The sequence below is a fragment of the Bombus pyrosoma genome, linkage group LG8 (genome assembly GCF_014825855.1).
Source record: "Bombus pyrosoma isolate SC7728 linkage group LG8, ASM1482585v1, whole genome shotgun sequence".
Taxonomy (NCBI): domain Eukaryota; kingdom Metazoa; phylum Arthropoda; class Insecta; order Hymenoptera; family Apidae; genus Bombus; species Bombus pyrosoma.
This window is the reverse complement of record NC_057777.1, coordinates 8,970,874-8,992,803: the sequence shown is the minus strand read 5'-3', so window position 1 is coordinate 8,992,803 and position 21,930 is coordinate 8,970,874. Positions and strand designations below refer to the sequence as shown.

Here is a 21,930-nt window from a genome sequence, read left to right as displayed (position 1 = left end):
GCGCATTTCCTGCGCAACGGTTCTAGGGTGGTTCAAGAGGGAGGATGGCAGCAATGTGTACGAGCAACGAATTAGCAGCGCTTGCTAATGCACCGGCATCGTTATCGGCCGGTGAATCGAGATTTGAAGCACCCGGTGAACCACGACGAGGCGCACGCTCGCGCGCGCGTGATCGATCGTGCTTAAGTGCAACGAACAAATTTGTTCTTTGTGTGCTGAATCATGCATCGATAGACTCGTGATACACCCTGTATACAGTACGCGGCGGGCAGCCGAGAAATTTGTGTGTTGAAGCGCGCCACCGTGAACGTACTCGTGTACACGTGCATTTTCCCCGCCAGTCGAAGATAGGCTGATCTTCATCCTTTATCCCCGGATAGCAGCCTGCATTATTTCCATGTTGAACCATGGGAAGAGAGGGCTTTTCAGGGCTAACGATGAGTGGCTTCGCGAAGTGCATCGACGTGTCTGGGCAACTTAACGTTCCCGGTGAAATATGTTTTTCGCGTTACACCCTGACGAATGGAATTTTACATATAAAGGAATGGTTAGTAGATATTGGTTTGTAAATTATAGATCTCCGTGCTACGTCTAGGTAGTGTTTAACGTACTCAGGTAAGGTTGTATGCCGGGCTCGAGGTCAATATTTAATGCTACTCTACTTTCTTCTTTTATAGAATTAGATTATGTATAGGAAGCTTTAAGAGGTCAGGCTGATCCATTTTTTGTTAATTTTATTGCATAAATACAGCACTGCTATTCGATTATCAAGAAACAAACGATGTTTCGTATGTGATCCGCTGAATTGTAGAATTGAAACCGCGATCTTGTAGAATTATGCTAACTTTATGATGTAAATATAAAGATCGATTTTCAGGATTGAAATAATGACTTATACGATGATGTAGTAGAATATAGAAAGTATTACAATCTTTCGCAGGTTTATGATTATGACTTCGAATATTCCTTTTTAATGTTTCCTTTTTTCTTTTCCAAGTAAAAGATCGTTTACTATAAAAATAAAAATTCTTTCTGACAAAAGAACAAAATTATAGAAGTTTAAATAAGAGATAAAGGACCGAATGAACGACATATTTACCACGCGTTACGTTCCACTTTAGTCACTCCTATTCGCCTTCACGATATTATCGACATACTAATAAATAATCGTTACTAATATGTCTATTTTACGCCGTGACATTTACTACGTGATTAAACTTTAGTACCGTTAAAATTTATTGTTCTTTGCTATGAGGCTCGACAACGGTATACAGATATATACTATTGTCCTTTTTTTTCTTCTAAAATTGCCTCATTCCAACAATAGTCGGAGAAATTAATTAAACTGACGGATATCCAGAATTCTCAAATAAGCGCGTACATCATGAATAACGCTTGATACTGTATATTACATGGCATAGTCAGCTTAACGTCAAGTATTACTAATCCGCTGCTAATTAATCAAGTTCAGTCTACTCGAGAACAACGAAGCATCGAAAGGCAACCACACGATTTTCAAAGGAAACTCGGTCACTGAAGCCATAGTACAATAACTCTCTATCTTGAATCCGCGATTTCTGCATCCATCTGCGACCGTTCTTATCTCGTATAGTTTCTTACGTACTTATTCTCGTTAATTTTCTTCCTTAGAATTTCTTATACGTGCACGTTTATCCGTCACCGTCGATTTTCCAACTCCATTTGACATGAAATACACATCGGAAGACGCAGAAAATTGCGCAACCGAGCATCCACCATTAATCACGCGGATAGATTCCGTGGAATTAAAAAATAAACGAGGTATAGCTGGCCCACGTGAACGCGGAAAGGCGTAAATAACACATTCGGAGTGGGAACAACGCCGGTTTCCGCAGTATTTCATTCTACGTCGTGTTTCACAGCCTCGAACGATGCGTTCGAGGGACACCTATACTTAGGTGGTTTGTTCTCATGCACGCGCGCGCCTGTACGATCATGGTGACGTGTAGTTACACGCGGGTCAGAGCCGTATCTACGTTGGTGCGGCCAATTTCCAGAACTGTTATTCGTGAAATGATAACGAGCCATCGCGACGACAACGACGCTTTAAGATAGGACACCGACGAAATGACGCGAACCGTATCGAAGTGTTTAGAGTTTAGATCATTCGGGGAAGCGGTGATTTTCTCTGTTAAGGATCGTTCAGAGAAATCGAGAGTATATTTATTAAGAGACAATCGTTGAAGTAAATGAGTTTTATAAATGTATTTATTTATTAAGCGGAACAAAGTTATCTGGTGCAAGAATTAACATGCCTATGTTAATGTTAAATATGAGAAGTAATTCGTGAGAAATACGAAATATACAAATATGATGATAATATATACAAATAGATGAAAATACATAAGAGATGATGTAGCTACATTCTTTTCATGGATTGAGACTATAAGAAAAGTCTCTTCCAAATTTCGTGGTTTATTTAACTTTCATATTTGAATTCATATCGTGTATTGTAAAATTCACGTTTCGATTCACGGAGAATTCACGTCATGAACATGTTAATGAGCAATTATGAACACAAAGGGATTCTGTAAATTTGAATCGGATACAAGCTTTACAGAATTTCATATTACAATTTTCAATTCGTTAATACGATGGATTTTTACAAAAAATTTTTATATAATTGAAATGCTGGTTTTCCGAATTTCTACAACTTTTTAATTTATTTTATACTCTCCATTTTAATCCTTCCTCATTTGTTTTACTCTTTTATTTCGATTATTTGAGATCAGAATAACAATTTTTGTTCTTAGAAAAAATGTATGAAAGGATCCTATTCGTGAAAATGATTCGTGTAACAAGTAAATGATGTGCATCGATATTCGTGCAAACAATACGGCATTCTACCAACTCCCATCATTGTTTGAATATCATATTGATTTGTATGGAATTCTATACAGAAATTTATTATTTTGTTTTTATATTTTTATTTCATTTTTTATATTATACCCGACTGCTCTGATAATACTAAAAATATGATCTTCTATAATATTTAGCTTCTTATTAATAATAACATTTTTAATAAATTTCTAGTACTATGATTCTTAATATTCTTCAATATTTTTAATTATGTGTTACGATTGTCATTTCCATATATTTTATATTATCTACTTTTAAAAATTCATCGTTCATTCGAAGTGAATCATTTTAATCCTCTTCTCTTTGCTATATTCGACGAAAATCGAAATAGATACATATATATATATTCTTTTATTCCATCCCTGATAACAGGGTTCCTTCGATACTCAATAATATTTCAATCGCCGCAGTCACGGTCTGAGCAATGCAGTTCTTCCAGTTTCCCCGCGGCGTAAGGAGTGCAGTTGATTATGCAGCCGATTATGCAGTTATCAGAAGCGAAACGCCTCTATCAAGTTGTTCATCTTATCAGAGACACGCTGTTTCGCTCGCCGCCGCGTTTGTACGAACTCACATTAACCCTTCTCTAACCTGCGGCTTACCTGAACGATTCTCGTTCTAGATCCCCTACTTATCAATAATTACATCCACGTACAAGCTGCAAACACCATATCAAAACATCTTCACCTACCTCGTACAAAAATTATCACGTTATTCGCGTCTCACGATCCATCGTTTTCACCCAAAAACAGTTCCTTCTATCTCGCAAGCTGGCCATTGTCTTCTACGAAAAAGAAATTCGACAGTTGGAAGTGTAACTCTCGAAAAAGGAGCAAAAATCTGGCGAATTCTTTCAGGGACCATTATAGATTTGCCATTAGCACGCGTGGATGACGTTATTTAACGTGAAAGAGTCTGCCGGTTGAAGAACGTCGAGTCTAAATTCACTTTTTCCTTAGACCTCTCTCTCTCTCTCTTTCTCTCTCTCTTTCTCTCTCTCTTTCTCTCTCTGTTCTTGATGGAGTCGAATGCTCGATAGTGAAACGGTTGGGAATGGATTTTCTTGCACTGTCTGCGTGTCGTATGATTGATACGTCGCGTGATAAGGCGGCGGAGTGTCAATATTGGTACACGATGGGCTCGGACATTGTCTCGCGCGTTAAACACCATTCACCGGACGTACCGCGTCCAGCCGATAAGGGTGGAAAGTTTGATGACCTCCTCGGATCAATGACAACTCCTGTTCCTGCACGGTTACTTTGTCGGGATTTTTCAACGTATGAATTTCCTCTATGAGATTCGACGAGATAGTCCGATGACTCGTTCGGTGTACACGCGGAGTACGTTGCTCCGACGATTCATTGATATGATAATATAAACCTTGACCGTCGATTTTCACGTAGCCTCATTGCTCCTATGACCCCCACTTGCCCTCGTTCGGTCAATTGACATACTTATGTGCTCCAATGATCCCGGCGCATTCCTCGTCTATTAGGAGAGGATGGTCGTAAATGTTTTAGGATGCTTTCATGAGTATTCGTGTCTAGCTATCGATTAGACTCGTTAAGGGTGTAAGCTTGGGTCTTGGAATTGCAAGACTTTTTTTTAATACGACGAATATTAATTCATTGGTTTGAAATAGCTTTACTACCCGAACGTAATTTAAATAATGCAGCACATTACACTAAGAGAGCAACTATTTTAAAGTGTATAAGCCTCCGAAGAATTTTTTAATTCCTGTTAGTTGAATTCTTTGCAAAATTCTGAGTCTTTGAAAATATATTTAAAAGGTACAGGTTTAAATCTACTCAGTACTCAATCCCCTATATTTTAGGTTATATGTTTTAAATGAAAAATTTTCGACAAAAAAAGGACGTTACGTATCAATACAAACCAGTCACTGCTTTTAAACTTTGTTTTTAAAAAATAACGTTTCATATCACATAAAGAGTTGTACCTTCCTCGAATCTTCGACGACACTTGGCGTCCAAGAGCACCCAAACCTCTTAATTCGAAATGATTCACGAACGATCCGTTCTCGAGGCAAGAAAGGAAGAAAGAACAAAGAGCAAGAGAATCGAAATGGTCAGGTTCACTTCGGAGATGACAGCTTCGCTCTTGATATCACTAGTTCCGGGTAACGGAAAGCGAACAGGTCCGAGTGAAATCCTCCATCTATCTAGGCAGACGATTGCTGACGTGTTCCGCGGACGTTAGCTCGAGAGGCAAGAAAAGTGTCCCCTTGGAACTGAAGTGGTGGGAGTAAAGAAGAAATGGTCAAAGAGAGAGGAAGATTGCCGAAGAGGGAAACGAGGATTTCGTAGGACAGGAAGGTTGGAAGGATAGCAGAGAGCCGGAGTCTAGACCGATTAGCGTTTGGCCGCCGGAACTCGGAGACGGGCTCAGAAAACCGACGGAAGTGGCTAGACTTTCCCTCCCAATAGCGGTGAGATGGAAAGAGGGCTGGAAAGACAAATAGAATTCGGAAGGAGTTTTTGCCACCCGGCAAGATTTAATGGCCCATACGTTCGTCCACCCTTCGGATCTCGCCCACGCTCTCCCTTGGCTGAGCCTTGATACACGCGGCCTGAGTGCATTGCTTTGCTCGATTGATGTCCATCGATCTGTTGAATGGTCCTGGGGAGTCCATATATTTGTCATTTGATGCATACAGCAATTCTGTTTCTATTATACGTTGCCATTTTAAATTGTCAACTCTGATTTCGATTATTTGCAAATAGAATGGATGATATACTAAAAAACATGAGATTAAAAAGTTATAATATTATAATAATCCAGTGTTTCTTGTAAACTGTTACTTGAGAAAGAATTGGTTTCAAATTTTAGTTGAAATCAGTCGCAGTAGAATCGAGGTTATTATAAAAGGACATTATATAGTTTAATAAATAATACGTCAATATCGGCTAAGAGATCATGATCATACTAGATTAAGATATTATAATAAAAAATTAAACTAAAATTTAGTAATGCCACAAAATAACTTTCTCGGAGATAGCGGACAAATGAAATTAAACGGATTATATTTTGTTTATTTCCAGATAGCAATTATATTGCTGGTGATACGTATACTGATAGGGTTAATGACATTTGATGTCTGATTAATGCTTATTGTTCGGTCGGTTGATTCGGAAATCATTTTTGACCAGATAAAGAGCGAGCGCTTGATTTCCGCGAAATCAATTGAAGCATAAATTGCGAGACGTTTGGTATGCTATTTCATCGACGAAGCAATCGGTACTTACCCGTTGTTTATGACAGAGTGCACTCGTTAATTAGCATATTTGGTATAGCGAACAGGCGTATCGTAAATAACGCGATACAAAATCGTGTATTGCACTTTCCTGTTTCGTGTTTCCTGCAGTCTCCTGTGGCTTAAACTGGCTATAGTTTATATTCGTCTCTTGACCCGTGCGGTCTTGGAAATGGTCCTGAGATAAAACGCTTAAACAGGAACTCGGTCGATTCATTCGTTTCTGAAAAATATATTTTTTTCTCTTAAAAATTTTTGATACTCTACGAATATCGTATCGATACAACATTTAATCAAATACGCGATCCATCGCACCCTTCTAATGATATGAAAGTTCCAAGATAACTGAATTTTACACCGAATCCTTTTGCTAATTCTTGTCTCTTATGAATCACGTGGCAATTCGAAATTTATATTATTTATAAACCAGTGATACATACCAATTCGATATACATGCGTATCAAATTACCATCAAAATCATTAAACATTAAACATCAAACCCCCAAGAAGAAATCTTTATAACTCTGCGCAAATGTTCACCTGTCCACCACGAAGCAAACCCGAACGCGTTAATTATCAAGCAGGCCACTCCCAGTGCACCAGGAAGAAATAGCCTCCGGAGTTCTCCATGGAAAAAACCTCATCTCTCGATCCGAATACCGAATCGAGCAGCGAACCCCTCGGCCACGGTTCCGCGTGCAACCGTTCCCCGTAGACGTTGCGTGAGATAATTGGAGACAGGCGACACAGGACGAAACGTGTGGTCGGCGATCGGCCAAAGAGAAAGAGACCAGAGAGTAGCGAGAGTGCCGAGGACCAGATTTCTTCTGCATCCCCTTGTCCGGCGATGGCTGTGCTGGCAAGCACGCAATGCCCGTGTACTCGCTAATCAATGCGGTATCGCGCAAGAAAATTTATAGATCCGCTGTAGGTGACTCGTAATCTAATATACGATAATATATACGGGGACAGTTAGCCGCAGGTGGTTGTTGAACTGTTCGGTAGCGGTCGTCTCGCGATACTACATACGTCTGGTAATACAGGTCCGTTATCTTAGCGCGGTATCGCGTGGCGGCTGGGTTTTTCTCGGTTTTTAAACACCGTTCTCCATGCAGTCTAATTGAATGGTCGAGGAACGTTAATCGGTTGAAATTATCGCTGGCCAGCTTAGACTTGGCGGAGATACTAGCGGTCTCTCTTTCTCGATTTATCGACGGAATTTCAGGATCGAACTTCTTGCCGGAACACCGAGATTTCGTTGGTTTCCGTCTTGTACCAGTGAATTGTCATAATTACGGGAATATATTATCTCGTATTAAGTTCACAGTCTTAGAAAATAGGAGAAAAGTACTTGATATTTTATTTCCAGAGTAGGATAGGGTTAATTGAGTCAGAAGTAATTTGCCCTGTAATTCACCAAATTGGATGAACGATTGGATGAGCAACTTTTAAGCAATCTCTGTTCGAAAACAGGGTATTTAACTCGTTACGCTGACAGTGATTTAAACGACAAAGTACGTATATCATTTACATTCAAGCGGTCTTTTCTCGTGTTGGAATAGATTCGAATCTCAACAGTCTGGAAGAGCTTCGAATCGCTTTAAAGTTAAGATTCGATCGCCACCCGTGCCTCACGTGCCGGGGACACGCGCGGTTTATTTTCGCAATTTCTGAGCCAACGTCAGCCCAGGAAACCTTTTAATTGATGGAAAAAGGAAACTTTAGTTCGCTGGCGGAGCACGATTTATGAGACTGGTTTGCGCTGCACTTGTTGCCGCGCGTGAAGTGCTTGTTTCTCGTTGCCTGGAATGAATATAATGAATCTTGTTTAAGGAAATAACTGTATTAACGTAAGTGCTAAAATGGTATTGTGATTTAGCATTTCGTTCTCCGTGGATGGTTCTTTGAAGCATAAGTAGGTGTGTTTAGGTGAAATACGATTATGCCACTGACGAAATAACATTTCTCTGTTCGATAATGAATATATTGTACGTTTCACGAATTCAAAATTTTATTATGGATCCGTATTAATCCGTTAACAGTTAACCTGGATTAGGATGGAACCTGGATGGAAAGTAAAGTATAAAGAAAATTGTTGAAATCCCGTTTTGTAATTGCCATGATAAAAATCAAATTTCAGTAACGTGAATCGACTGCGAAAGATATTTCTGTATACTGAAATTTCAACTACTATGAATCATTTAACGAACCTAACTCAACAACGACAAATCGATGACCGTAAATTGTCACGCGTAAATCGTCCACCCAGTAAGTTTGCGTCATCTTTCCTAATTCGTTATCATTCCCGGGACTCCGAGTATCGATTCGTGGCAATCACCGACGTGTCGATACACCGTCCAGAAATACTACCTGCTGGATAATCCTTTCTTGTCCCGTGTTGTTCCCCGGGGGTCGCAAAACTGGATGCTCGAACGAATGAAAGAAGATCCTTTCCCGATTAATACACTGCCTCGTCTCCGATGTCGCCAAGGGCCGTTCGTGTTCCATTTGACCCTCTCTTTTTCCCATGGACCATCTCTTAACCACGTTGAAAGGTGAAAGAGAGAAGGGTGGTCGCGCGAACAAGCGCGCGCGCGCGCGCCTGTGTTCACTAAGGGTGGAGGTCCAATTCGTATCTAGTGTGATTTCCCCGGGGTAAAGTCGACCGATCAACCGATCGAGTGGGTGGTTGAAAACCGCACTGGGAAACCTAATATCCGAGGGTCTTCCCTTCTTACTTTCACGTTGAGAGATCTGTAAAACCTATAAAAAAAGGTATACTCGTCAGTGTGGCTGGAAAGCATGATCCAGAGTTCGTCGAAGCTGTTCCATTTGTTGTGTCAGCTCGATATGATTCTCTGTAGCGATGCTTCTTTTTTAAACCGTTGATAAGGCGAACAGGCAGGGTTAGCAGGTTATTTCGTTTCTTTATCGGTATTGGATGAAACGTTTTAGCGATGGAAGTTCAACGACATTCTTTGATGCGACGTTCTTTTTCTTTTTCGTCTTAATCCAATATATTTAATGCATCTTACCGTTCGTGTTACAAAACATACAAGAAATGTAACATTTAAATCACTTGATCATTTATATCATTTCTAGAAAAGTATATAACTTTAGAATTTTTCTCAAACTTCGCCACGATATTCCCAAAACACTTGCTAAATCTCTAAATTTTTCAAGCCCTCTATATTCATCTGTTTTATCTCATTCCTATTAGCTTTCTCCATTTCCCGCCACATCATTTATCGAGCATCCCACGTTGTCGTTATCGATATCAGCGTTTCCATTTGTAATTCAATGATCTCATCCGCAAAATGGAAAGCTCTCGTACGTGTCCTATCGTCCTCATTGGCCGTCCATCGGACGTCGATGCAATTAAATTCACCGTGAAGGCGCGAATGGTGGATTTAAAAAGCGTGCACCCGCGCGGCTATGCTGGTTGCGATCGATGTTCGTCGATACTACTACCTGACGTACTAGAGCGCGTTCATTATGCGTCCATGGAGGGCCGGATAACAGTTACGTCGTCCCTATCGGCTTTCGATCATCGCCACTCTCTCAGTCGCACACATACGAGTGTCAACATCGATTTTCGATCGGTCGCGGCACGTTCGTTCCCGACGGGCCCGTCTTTAAACGGAGACCTTAAAAATCCATTTCGCACGGGCCATTAGGCACACATGTTAACCAAACATCTCCGCTTCCAAAGCAAACCGTGGCTCCAGGAAGTTTTTCACGAAAAATCATCCACCTTGCCTCTGTGTATGTATGTGTGTTCTCAGTGGCATAGTAGTCTGTACAGGAAGCCTTTAGTGTCGTGCTGCAGGGAAACCGTGTTACGGGAAAAGTTTGAAGGAAATGGGAAAAGGAGCGCGTGCCGCTGTTATGCTTTCTGCCGTTACGGTCTTCTGTTTTAAAAGGGGATGGATGCCGCCCTCTCTCGATCTTCCTCTTCGAATTAAGTGGCGAACCTTAGCGTGTGTTACGATTTAAGGTTATCGGGTTTAGAGTCTGTTTTTGTAATAAAATTCGTGTTCGAGCTTTACCTTGCCTCGTTTTTCTAGTTTTTTTTTTTTGTATGGATCCCGAATTTTAAATTTTTATTTTATCTCCCCTATTTTGGTTCTCTTTATTTCGTATCCTTATACAAAATACTGGATTAAAACTCTTATTATCGCTACAATCGTACACGTCATATATTTTCCAAGAAAATGTTTCCTTGAAACAATTTTATGAACACTGTCACTTGTTCCGCTCATTCACTAAACAATTTCACTGCGAATTACCATACTCAAATAATATATTACCTATACTTGTCACTTGTTGCAGTAACTCGCAGAACATGTAGTAAACGATTAATTACAAACTCAGCCGTTCTTAAAACCACTGAACGAGAACGTTCAACGTTTCACTTACCACCTAGGAAGTCATAACTTGGCTTAATTACTAATTACAGTCATTGCGCCACAAAGTAAAATTCCAATAGTTATTACCTGTCGAACACCAAGCCCTTTCTGTTTCTCAATAAAACCTAAGAAAAATCTATGCTTTGACTCGGAGGATTCTAAGCGAAACTTTTTATTAGTTCCGTTACCAAACGAAATAACAAAGAGTGTGTGTGTGTGTGTGTGTGTGTGTGCGTGGAAAAGAGAGAAAGAGAGAGAGAGAGAGAGAGAGAGAGAAGGAAGAAGTAAACGAAATGTGGAATAGGAGAACTTCCGTTCGCCATAAACTCTCAGCTCCTTTTCCTTCCTTTGTTTCGCCGAGCTTTCGACAAATAATCGGTTCCTCCCCTCTGGCGCAATATAATGATATACCTCGAAGGAATACCTTCGTGTATATCCACCTGTCTACATTCGTGCCCGCATCGAATGAAATTGTCTCGCGAAGTAGCTTACAAATATATTACAATAAGGACGCAATATTCCAGCCTCGTCGCCGTATTGGCTATCCCAGAACCGTCTGATTTTCCCTTCTGTTCGGCTCAAAGGGATTCCGGCTCGTGTCTATACGTTGTGTACCGGTACGCGAGCTCCACAGAACCCGTCTATACGACGAATACGTACCATGCCGGCCAGGGAAAATATAATTCAGTCGATACGTCGGTCTGTTCTGCTCGAAATAGTCGATAGAATCGCTCAGTTCCCGATATTAGTTTCTCCATTCTTTCGTTTTCCAACGAGTTCATTTAACCCTTGTGTTGGCCATCAAGCTGTTGTTCGTGAATCTTCGTAACGATTGTTCTTGCCTTTTCGATTTCAATGTTCCACGGTGATTAGATGATACATTTACGGGTATGCATTTCCTCGTTCCTCGGCTTTCAATTAATACGTTCCGCTTTTCAGGTATGCTCTGAAGAAGTGAACTGGAATGTTCATAAAACGACGGAACAAAGCGCCACGAATAAAAAGTCGCGCCGCAATTGAAACGCGAAGAAGCAAATATGTGAATTTTTTGTATTCTCGTAAAAATATCACGAATCTTCAGCTTTCCGTTCTTTCAGTACTTTTACATCAATTTACATTTTCAAAGTAAGAATTTATGCACTTTTAAATATTAACCGTTGCGTGGGTAATTAGATAGCATATTTTAAACAATTTTTATCCTACAAAAATATCGCAAACAGATCTGATATATCGGAATGGTAGTTTATCATTCGCGAAAGTGTTGATCTTAGAATGCGAAGATTTTATCTGCAAAAAATTCGAACGAACTTTTTCATTCGCCCTACTATTTAAGAAACTTGCACCGTCTATTTGCACGGTTAATTTGATTAAAACCGAACGCAGCATATGTCTGCCGGTTTTCGTTTTACTCCAAGGTGCACGAGGCTTCGCAACGTTGCAGGGGGTCGCGTCGTATCTCTGTCAATATTGTCCCTTCTGTCCTTTTTCGTGCAGGATGGAAGGGGTGCATCAGCGGGGCTATTGTTTGGCCAGGAATTTTAAAAGCATTAACGCACTCTTCAAACAGGCGACGTTAGAAAAATAAAGAAACAGAAGCGAAAGGGGGGAACTGGGTGGACGAAAATCGTGAACGGAATCATGTATTTATCGACGAGAACGGCGTTGAAGTGTCAATCAGTCGAGCGTCGAGAGGTCAAATATTTGTACTGACAATTATTCCGTCGACACGCGAGTCGACGACGACGAGGGACTCCAAGGCTCCAATGTTCATCCCTTTCACCCTGGAACAACCTACAGTGGCTCACGAAAGTATTCGAATACCTATAGAAACATTTTACGGATATATTATGCGTGCTACAGAAAATTTCATTTTGAAATTTCATTAACATCCCGGCCAGACCTGACTATCGGGATTGCATTCGTAAATTTCCTAACGAATTTGAAAATGTACATAAAGATTATAAGTTATTTATGTCTTTTTAGATGTCAAACTAATCAACTCCGCTTGTTATTCGTTTCTCAATTCCGTTATATAAGTACACGATTAAATATTCAATTTCGAGAAACTTACTTCGTATAAAATGTTTTATATAACACGCATAATGAACTCATAAATACGTAATGATAATAATACAAATTTTCTATAGCAAGTGCTCGAACAATTTCATCAGGCACAGTACGTTCGCGCACTTCGTTTCCCTCAGCACGATTTATCGTAAAGTATAATTTCCCCAATTACGTCGAATCTGCGTGTCGCTGCGAACAACACGGTGCTCGATCGGAGGAGAGAATCGATTTTACTCCCTCTCTCGTCGTCTTGTTCACGCATTATACGTAACGATATATCGGAAAGGGTTGACGCGACACGGGGCGAAAAGAAAAAGTTTCGAACACCGACGCTCGCTACTTTGCTTCAATTAATGCGAGCTAACGTTATTAATTAATGCCGAGCACCCGTGAAACGAACGCTGGAGGTAAGGGATGGGGTTGAAAAGAGGGCGAGGAAGAAGGATTTCTCTGGACGATCTCTCGTCTGGTCGATGTGTGACATCGAAACGGTTCGCCACCCCTCGGCGTCTTAACTTCGAACATCAGAGGCTGCCAGGGCTCTGGAGATATTATCTGCAGGAGAGTGCTCGAGAATATTATACGTGCGTGGTGTACACACCCCCTCTAACCGATCCTCTGTATCGAGGGCTGGCTACTTTAACCGTATACTCGAGCGTGGCTCGAGTATCTACAGAGAAGACGCGTCCCATCTAACTATTCTCAGTGTCGACTACTGCTAATCGAATTATCGATCCCTGTCCTCTGGCTCACTCCGGAGGGAATATTAGATTTTCCACGAATTTCAATGCGAGACGCGAGCCATCTACGCCACCGTACGGGCTTCTTTCGCATTCCTGCGAGTTTTGTCGCGCTTCTTGATACGATCGAGGAATAAATCGGGTAGTAATTTTGGAGAATGTTGATTGTGAATTGATTTAAACTAATTCGAAACTAGAGTTTTATTATGGAACGAATTTTTTTGGATCGTGTCAAAGGATGAAAGAAGCAATGTACCTGCTGCGTTGTTGACGGTTTTCGATTAAGAAGGAATTGTAATTTATTATATAATCGTTGATATTTGGCAATTGACAGATTGCAAATTACAGGCTATAAATTTCTCCTTTATAATTTTACAATTTTACATCAAGAGAGATTGTAAAATTTACATGTAAAATTGAATTTCTCGTAGTATCAAATTATCGTTATGCAACAGGATTTGTTCGTACTAGTAGCTTGTAACTCGCGACTTTTCACATTTTATACACGTGCTATAAACTATATACTACGTTGAACTGGACTACATCATCTATTCTTGCACTTGAGCCTGATCCAAAATTATGTCGATGGGAAAGTCGGTCAATATAAGCTTGGCAGCAATAAGACAGAGTCATTGCTTCGCTCATGTGGGTTTAAGTTGCGACGAATTTCAAATTAGACGTCAAGTCTTTGTTTTATCCTTCTGCAGTTGTTTGACGAGTATTATCGAATTCTCTGCCGCTTGGAATAACGAGCACCCTTCAGAGTTCTTTATCCTCTGCTAACAAGTATGTACAAATATTGAAGTTACGCAGTCAACATGTGCGGCTGCTTTAATGTATATAATTCAGTGCCGTAGCTGTTATTTCCTAACCAAAGTAGAGAATTATTTAATGGGTCAGTTTCGTTAATCGTATATTATATTACGTTATCTACTCTAATAGAATAATCGAAATAGGGACATTTTTATTTCCATATTTCAATAATGTCAACTTTCGTAAATCATCTTTTCCTTCGGTGTCAACAAAATCGTAACATCGTCGATAAAAAAAACTACAAAATTTCAGAACACTAATCGCACAGATTTTCTAAAAGCTGCGAGCTTCGATTTCGCTATTTTTAAGTCTCAATTTCGAAATAATTGGAGCCTATCTTATTTTCCCCGATAAAATAACCAGTGATCCGCATAAAAAAGATTCAACAAATAACAGGACGGAGGTAGAAATCTTGTAAAAGCCGGGATTTTTTCCCGGAAGTCAGCCTGCAATTTCCACCCCTAATAGAAACTGCCAGACGCGCAACTTAAGCCAGGGAACAGCCGGGACCGCGTATTATTTCGCGCAGTGGCCGCGACAGACATTCTATTTCCAGGTGTTCCCAGGTAGTGATAAATCGTGAAAACGTATCCGGGGGCACTTAGGAGCGCGAGCAACATGTATATGAGGGACATCACGTGCGTTCAAGGCACGTTTGCATGGCAGACGAGCGCGGGCGCGGGGGAAATGAAAGAAAGCGGCTGGAGATGGTGTTTCAGCGGAGACGAAGAAGGAAGAACGTCGGAGAGAAATTCCAATATGCCTCGCAACTCGGAACGGCTGTGCATGGAATGCGTTCGAGTCCTTGATTGTGCTTCGAAAGCATATTTTTCTCGTACTTCCGATATTGCAACGGCGAGTTCCTCTCTTTGTAACTGGCTGCGCCATTCGGTTCTCTCTCCGCTTCTTCTCTTCTCCTTCGTCTTCCTAGAAAACGAGACGCATCTGCTTACAAGATGGAAGATGTATTTTTCGGTGACGCGTGCACACAGGCACGCGAGCACGCTACCGCGGAGGGGATGAAAAAAGAAAATATTGTCTGCCACGTTGAATCGCGATATCTAGTCGCGCGAAGGGGGACTAACGCGGCCTCCCTTCCGCTACCAGAGAATGTATGCAACTTCCGCCGATGGGGGAATATATATCATGCGTGCACGGAAAACACCTATCCGACCGACTGAATTGCGGCTCTATCGCGGTCGAGCTTGTACCTGCCTCTCTCGAGCAACTTCCGCCTTTAAATATCCGCTGGGAGACATCCGCATGCATACCGAGCTAGAGTTATTAAAACTCGGTCGCGTAGCTCGTTCGATGAAAAATTTCTCGAGCACAGCTGGTACGTAATATATATATGTATACTCAAGAAAGGTGTTTCCTTGTTACAGGTGATGCATCACTGTCGCATCGAGCGTGTAGAAGAAACGACTGGCAAATCGACTCACCAATCGCCGAGTATAATGCCCGCGTAACGAGCAACCGACGATCGAGAAAGCCAGAGTGAACGGAAGCTCAAGTAGGGGAAAGAAGAAACTGACAAGCGTTAGCCGTAGAGCATCGTCGAGCACGGGAGAGTGCAAAGCGACACGCGTTTCGCAGCCCGAGTATACACGCGTATGTAACACGCGTACAGCCACGGAGCGATATCTGTGCACAACGTGAGAGTTAGATTAATGATCAGCGATTAGAAGTAGTCGATTAGAGGGACATTGGACGGAGAGTGAAACGCGGCATATAGGAAATTGGTAAATGACTTTGGCCGTACTGTCGCTGGACGCGCTTCCCGCGGCAAGGACCACGTACCCGCGTCGGGTACGGTAGAAACTAGGGCACAGACCAGCGTCAAGATAAAGTCAGTGAGAGCGGTGCCCCAGGATGCGCAGGAACGGGTGGTGCCGTTAGTGGTGTCCAACAGCTTGTCGGAGGGGCGCGTAGAACGAGAAGGGGGCCACGAACACGGCCCCCAAAAGGGCCTGCTGGATGGTCTAGCTCACGAGCAGCCATCGTCAGTACCCGGTGGTGGATCGCGGATCGACTCTATAGAGGCAGACCGCGAAAAGATCGTCGAGATATCGACGGAGGACCTTGGTACCGCGTGTGGTCCAGGTCAGAGGGACGTGGATGCTGGTCAAAGAACGAGCTTCACGGTGGACGAGCAATCGAACAGTATCGTTGTTGGGCAATCGAAAGCCTGCGAGGCGTTGAGGATCGAGGATCGCGGCGGTGGCGTGACGTTGACGGAGACGCCTGTGTTGGTCCATCAGTGGCGTCATCAGGAGGCAGCGTTGGATCTGCAGTTGATAGCCGACAACGGATCGGGGGTCCGTTCGAAGCGACCGAGAAACACGTCGTCGTCGGCCGATAGCGTGGTCGTTGGTGAACCGTACGAGGGCCGGGGAGTGTGTCAGGCGCATAGGCAGCGGGCGACTGGCGTTTCGGGCAGACATCACGTGGACGGCGCGCGAAGGAATTCGAATCGATCGTGTCGGGTTCATGGTCGAAGGAGAGATCGATCGCGAGGAAAAGCCACGGAACGACATCAGAGTCAGAATACACGGGATTTGACGTCAAACGAGTTCGAGTGCTCTGTTATACGATTGGAACAGGATCCTATTCTCGAGCCGGTACGGATACTCGGTTGTCCACCAGCCGAAGGATTGGAAATCTCGTCGTTCTTGGAGCCGGCGCCCAATTACGTTTATCCGGGCATCAACGTCGGTCGGCTGGCGGGCAACGAGGCAGCCTGCTTCAGTCTGTACGATCCGAACAATATTCGGCCGAAGAGCCGGGCCGGGAGCATCGCCAAAATCCTCGAGGGACCTAATCGTGCTGTGAAGGACATTAATCGGAAGGTCTTGGCGATGGCACGTGCCATGACGCCGGCTTGGTCGCTGCGTTTGCTCGGCGTCAGCTGCGGTTCCGTGGTCTGCGCCTGGGGACTTCTGCTGATATTGTCCGTGCTGGGCGGTGGCGCCTCTCATGGTACCGCCCTCGGTAACTTCGGTCTCGGAAGTTTGTCGGGTACGATGGAGGAGATGAACAGTGGTAGATGCCCGTGGTTGTGCACGTGTACCGGTCAAGAGGTCGACTGCTCTCAACAGGGACTCACGCAGATTCCTGGGGACCTGGCCAGCCTTCTTCTCGCCGAAAAACTGTGAGTGCTTTGATTAGCTTTGTTTCTTTTTTCTTTATTTACTTTAAATTACGCTGAAAGTTCACTGCGAGAATCTATGCTTTCATGGGAAATTTAAAAATGCAAGAGCGTATGCGGCACAAAAATGTATACAAAGTATCCGGGTAATGCTTGGTAGGTTAAAGAAATAGCTATTCAATTTCCACTTTTTCTTTTGCTTTTAGCCATGACCATAGTAACAACGTTGTATAAAAAGCCGCAATCTGTAACTATGAGTAGCGCAGTTTTCTGCAAGTTAAGTTTAAAATTTTAAAAATATTACGCGTACGTAGATTTAAAATGTGGTACATTATAATACAAATAAAAAATTATTTGTAATTTATCTTCCTCTTAATATTCAACGAGACGGATCGATTATCTCGGATAAATTGCCCATCTTGCGAGCAACTCTTTTAGCTGTAATCTTCAAAAATCGACACTTCTATCGAACTCTTAATCCACGCAGCCATCCGCGATATAAATTAAAAAGCAGGCGAACATATTGACAACGGTCTAACCGATAACCGGACCGAGTAGCAGGTTGATCGCGAGGTATTCAGAAAAATGGGGCTGTTCCGACTCACTTAACCTGAAAATTACTCGTGAAAGCTCTTTGTGTGGGGGTTGCATTAGTCGATTGGAAAAGAACGACGAAAGCACATGCGTATATCGGTGGCTCTTGATAATAGAGCTCTACGTAGCCATCGCGATTATTGTTCACCTTGCGTTCGACGACAGGCCGAATTGCTTTTCTTTTTTAAACGGAAGGAAATATTGAATTGTTTGAAAATTTCGTTGCGAAATGGAAGAGAAATTTAAAGATGGTGTATTTTTGTAGAATTAACGGTTTATGGAATAATGGTTGGTTTTTTTCGATGACTTTCGATGTCATATATCGAGCAGCTTCGCTTTCTTAAATAAATCACCGCTTCGAAACCTGCTTACTTCAGGCCTGCAAATCGTACAGGTATTTAGTTTTTCATTATTGAGAAAATGTTATGAAATGTTATGAACAATTCTTTTCTCGTATCAAAGATCGTTTATTGTTGGCTGTTCTATAAATATTAATATCAAACGAGGACAGACACTTTCGAATAAAAATATAACAAGTTTCTCAATTTCTATTTTTGTTTCTCAATCTTTCTAACGACTGGTTATCTTCAAATCTTCTCTCAATTAATGTCCCAATAATTGATTGTTCCCATAATCGATAGTCTGGTAATAATACACCTTCTATTGTACTGTGCTATATTTGGTAGATAAGATGAAATTAGATCTACTATATATGTAATGTCTAGTTCACATCAACGTTCAATGCAATTTTAGTAACGAACGACATTATTTTAAATAATCTGTTCCAATTTCCCTCTTAAAACAGGAAACAGGAACAGGCGTTTAACTAAATTTTGCATTTTAATATTCGATAAAAAATTGACGATCAGCCAAATTTTTTTCAATGTATTACTAAAATGTCAATAAAATTTCAAGATCTTTTGTATAACACGTATAATATTTATAAAATTTTCCATAAGCATTAAAATAATTTCATGAACCGTTGTGTCAGGTTGTAACATATGTATATTCGTCTCATCTTCTCCTCCTGTTGTTATGTCAGTTTCTCTTATCAATCTCGGATCAATGTCAGATCAACATGATCTTATCAACTTCATGTATAAAAATTAAAAATTCATTTCATTTTATTTAGCTTGATACAAACGTGTTAAGATAGGTGACGCCTGCTATTTTTCATAAAATCTCAAACATGTCGGAAACTAAATGATATTTCAAACATATTTTATGAATATTATTATGTAATGGAATATAGAAAGATGAGAAATTTACGTTACAACCTAATATATCCATTGTCAAAAACTTTCCAAATAACTCACTATTATACGATATACCAAAACGGTTCACAGTGCTCGCTTCATGCTCTTCTGTTCGTTTTCGCTCGACGAAGTTATCGCACAAGAAGCCGGTAATTTAAATGAAATTGCTTTTAGTCGAATGTCGATGCATCGGCAGACAACTAAAAAACGAGGAAAGAAGAGAGGATGAGAATTGAACGGTTGGTCGTTAAGCAGCGTGCATATTTCCTCGCAATGCGATGTGGCCACACAGTAGGAACGTCGGTTTAATAGTTTTGCATTTCCTCGGAGTGACGGTGGTCGAAGTGGCGCAATAAAAACGCAACGGGTGCAATAAAACGCGTTACAACGCGGCCAGAGCGCAGGAATAAAACGTCAAGAGTATCCTGTATCCTCGAAGGACTGCGTCGCTATTTTATCGATGCAGGATCGCGATGAACGACGTGTTCGCTAGAGTGTTCGTAATTTGCGACGTAGATAGGCAAAACGCTGCCACCGAACAATGTTGTAAAATTATTAAACGCGGAAACGATGCTGCATCTTGCTCGATGACACGTCAATAACGCTTAAGAGTTCTCCACTACGAGTACGTAGCTATCGACCACACGTCCTTGCGACGAAGTCGAGTAATTGATGGTTATGAATTAGACCCGTGTACAGTGACTCGTGAAAGTATTTGCAGACTTACCATAGAAAGCTTTTCTGAATACATTATGTGTCTTATATGAAACTGCTTGAAACTTGATTAGCATTCTAACGAGACAAAATTATTATGATTATATTAGTAAAATGTAGAATCAACCAGAAAATTTATATAGAAGTTTACCGCAAGTATATACTTAGTAAAAACTTAGTATGTTAATGGATAATCCCTTTGAACATTGAAGTTTATTTATATAATGGATAATTGACTGTTCAAATACTTTTATGATTTCTGCGAAATATACATATGCTTTCGCTAAATGTCATTATAGTGCTAAGTTTGCAATGTTTCGTATATCGCATATAGTATATTCATAAAAGGTGCCAGCAAGTGCTTGAATATTCTCTCGAGCCCCTTTACTTCTCGGTGTATGCTGGCGTTCGATTAGAGAGGAGAGTAAATGACTACGAGAAGCAACAAAATGGTCTACCAAACAAATAGCTTCTCGCCTTATTGCTTTCTTTCGCAGGTTTGCGTCGCGACGAACTCGATGTAACGAAGATCCATTAATGACGATTAATTAGCATACTATTAATATGCCGCCGACAGACCAGAGGACATCGTGAATAATTAAATCCTCGAAATACGTTATTACCGATGCCGAAATGGAAGCTCGGTGCTTCTAGCTTTGGAATGAAACGCCAAAATCTCACTTGGATTGCATTTGTAATTTTTGGTCGACGCGAAGTTTTCTCTTTTCATTGCCGTTCTTCTTCTTAGCGATCAGATGATATCAATATTTCTCTCGTGTGCTTTTCATATTGTAATATCAAGCATTCAACTGTTACAATGACCAATCTTATAAAATGCAGATAAGTCATTAGGTTGCATATTACTGTTAATGATGGTACATGTTATTTTTAAAAATTTATCTTGAAATCCGACTATTTGTACATTTTCTTACAAAGTATAAATTGATGTAAGTTTCATTATTCCTTAAAACATGAACGTTAATAATTTATCTTCGTAATGAAATTGCAAAATATATAAAAAATAGAATTGTCCTGTTTATTTTTTTTTGGTGGAGCACAAAAAAGAAAATACTTGTGTTAAGTACAAATCGATGGTTATATGAAAGCAAATTGGTAGATAGTACCTATATCGCACTCGCGAAAATGACAAAATCCAATATTATACTCGTGTCGCGATCGACAGCTATTCCATTGGACTACAAAACGAACGAATCTATAAAAGCGATAGAATTATTCTCGTTTTTTCCCTCTCTTATTAAATTTGACCCAGTACGAGAAATATATTTTATTCCGGTCAAACGGGTATGAATCACTCGGGTAAATAATTCCTGATAGTAAATCAACCATCATAGAATACTAAAGATTATCTCATTTATAACAGCACGTCGAACCATTGAATATATTGAATGGTTTACAAAGTCACTGAAGGATTTCTCTCATTTTCAATACTGGTTATATTTTTATCTTGTCATAGTATCTATATATTAATCAACAATTCTATAGAAGCACTTTATCATTCTTTTTATATACTCTATTCAAACGATTCTGAGATTCTTACGTTATTTCATAATTTTCTTTTATTTTACGTTTTTCTTTCTAACCATTTTTCCTAGTATTAGTTGATACAATGAAAGCGATAGGTCTCAATTTCAATTCTCAATTTTATAAATCAAATCGATACCTGGGATCGGTAACATTTCAATCTCTTTATATCGCGCCTCTTTATACAAAATATCTTTCATAACAACATTCTTTGGAATACAGCGAGAGTCAAAATTGTGATTCGTATAATCTTGACTTACCTACAGACTCTTTACCTATGTTTTTTTATTTCTACATCTTCCTTATATCTTTCCAAACAATTTTCAATTTATGCAACGTACGTGTATGAGTTTTGTATTATTATTTATTTGCGTATACTCACTTTTGATCCTCACTGCGTCAAATCATTTTATGAAATATCCCATCGTATTTAGATAAAACAAAAATATTTAAAAAAAGAAAAACGTGATAAAATATG

At 40.7% G+C, this 21,930-nt stretch overlaps 1 protein-coding gene across 2 annotated transcripts in view; it reads left to right on the top strand.

Annotated features, from left to right (window-relative positions):
* Positions 1–21,930, top strand: part of LOC122570008 (protein slit) — a 624,369-nt gene that overhangs the window by 23,011 nt on the left and 579,428 nt on the right. The window contains exon 2 of one of the 2 annotated variants that reach the window (XM_043731792.1): positions 15,584–17,349. In XM_043731792.1, the coding sequence (XP_043587727.1) occupies positions 17,057–17,349 (293 nt within the window). In that variant the 5' untranslated portion in view covers positions 15,584–17,056. Of the gene's footprint in view, positions 1–15,583; positions 17,350–21,930 lie in introns of those variants that run through there. The other variant, XM_043731791.1, reaches the window with a different exon arrangement.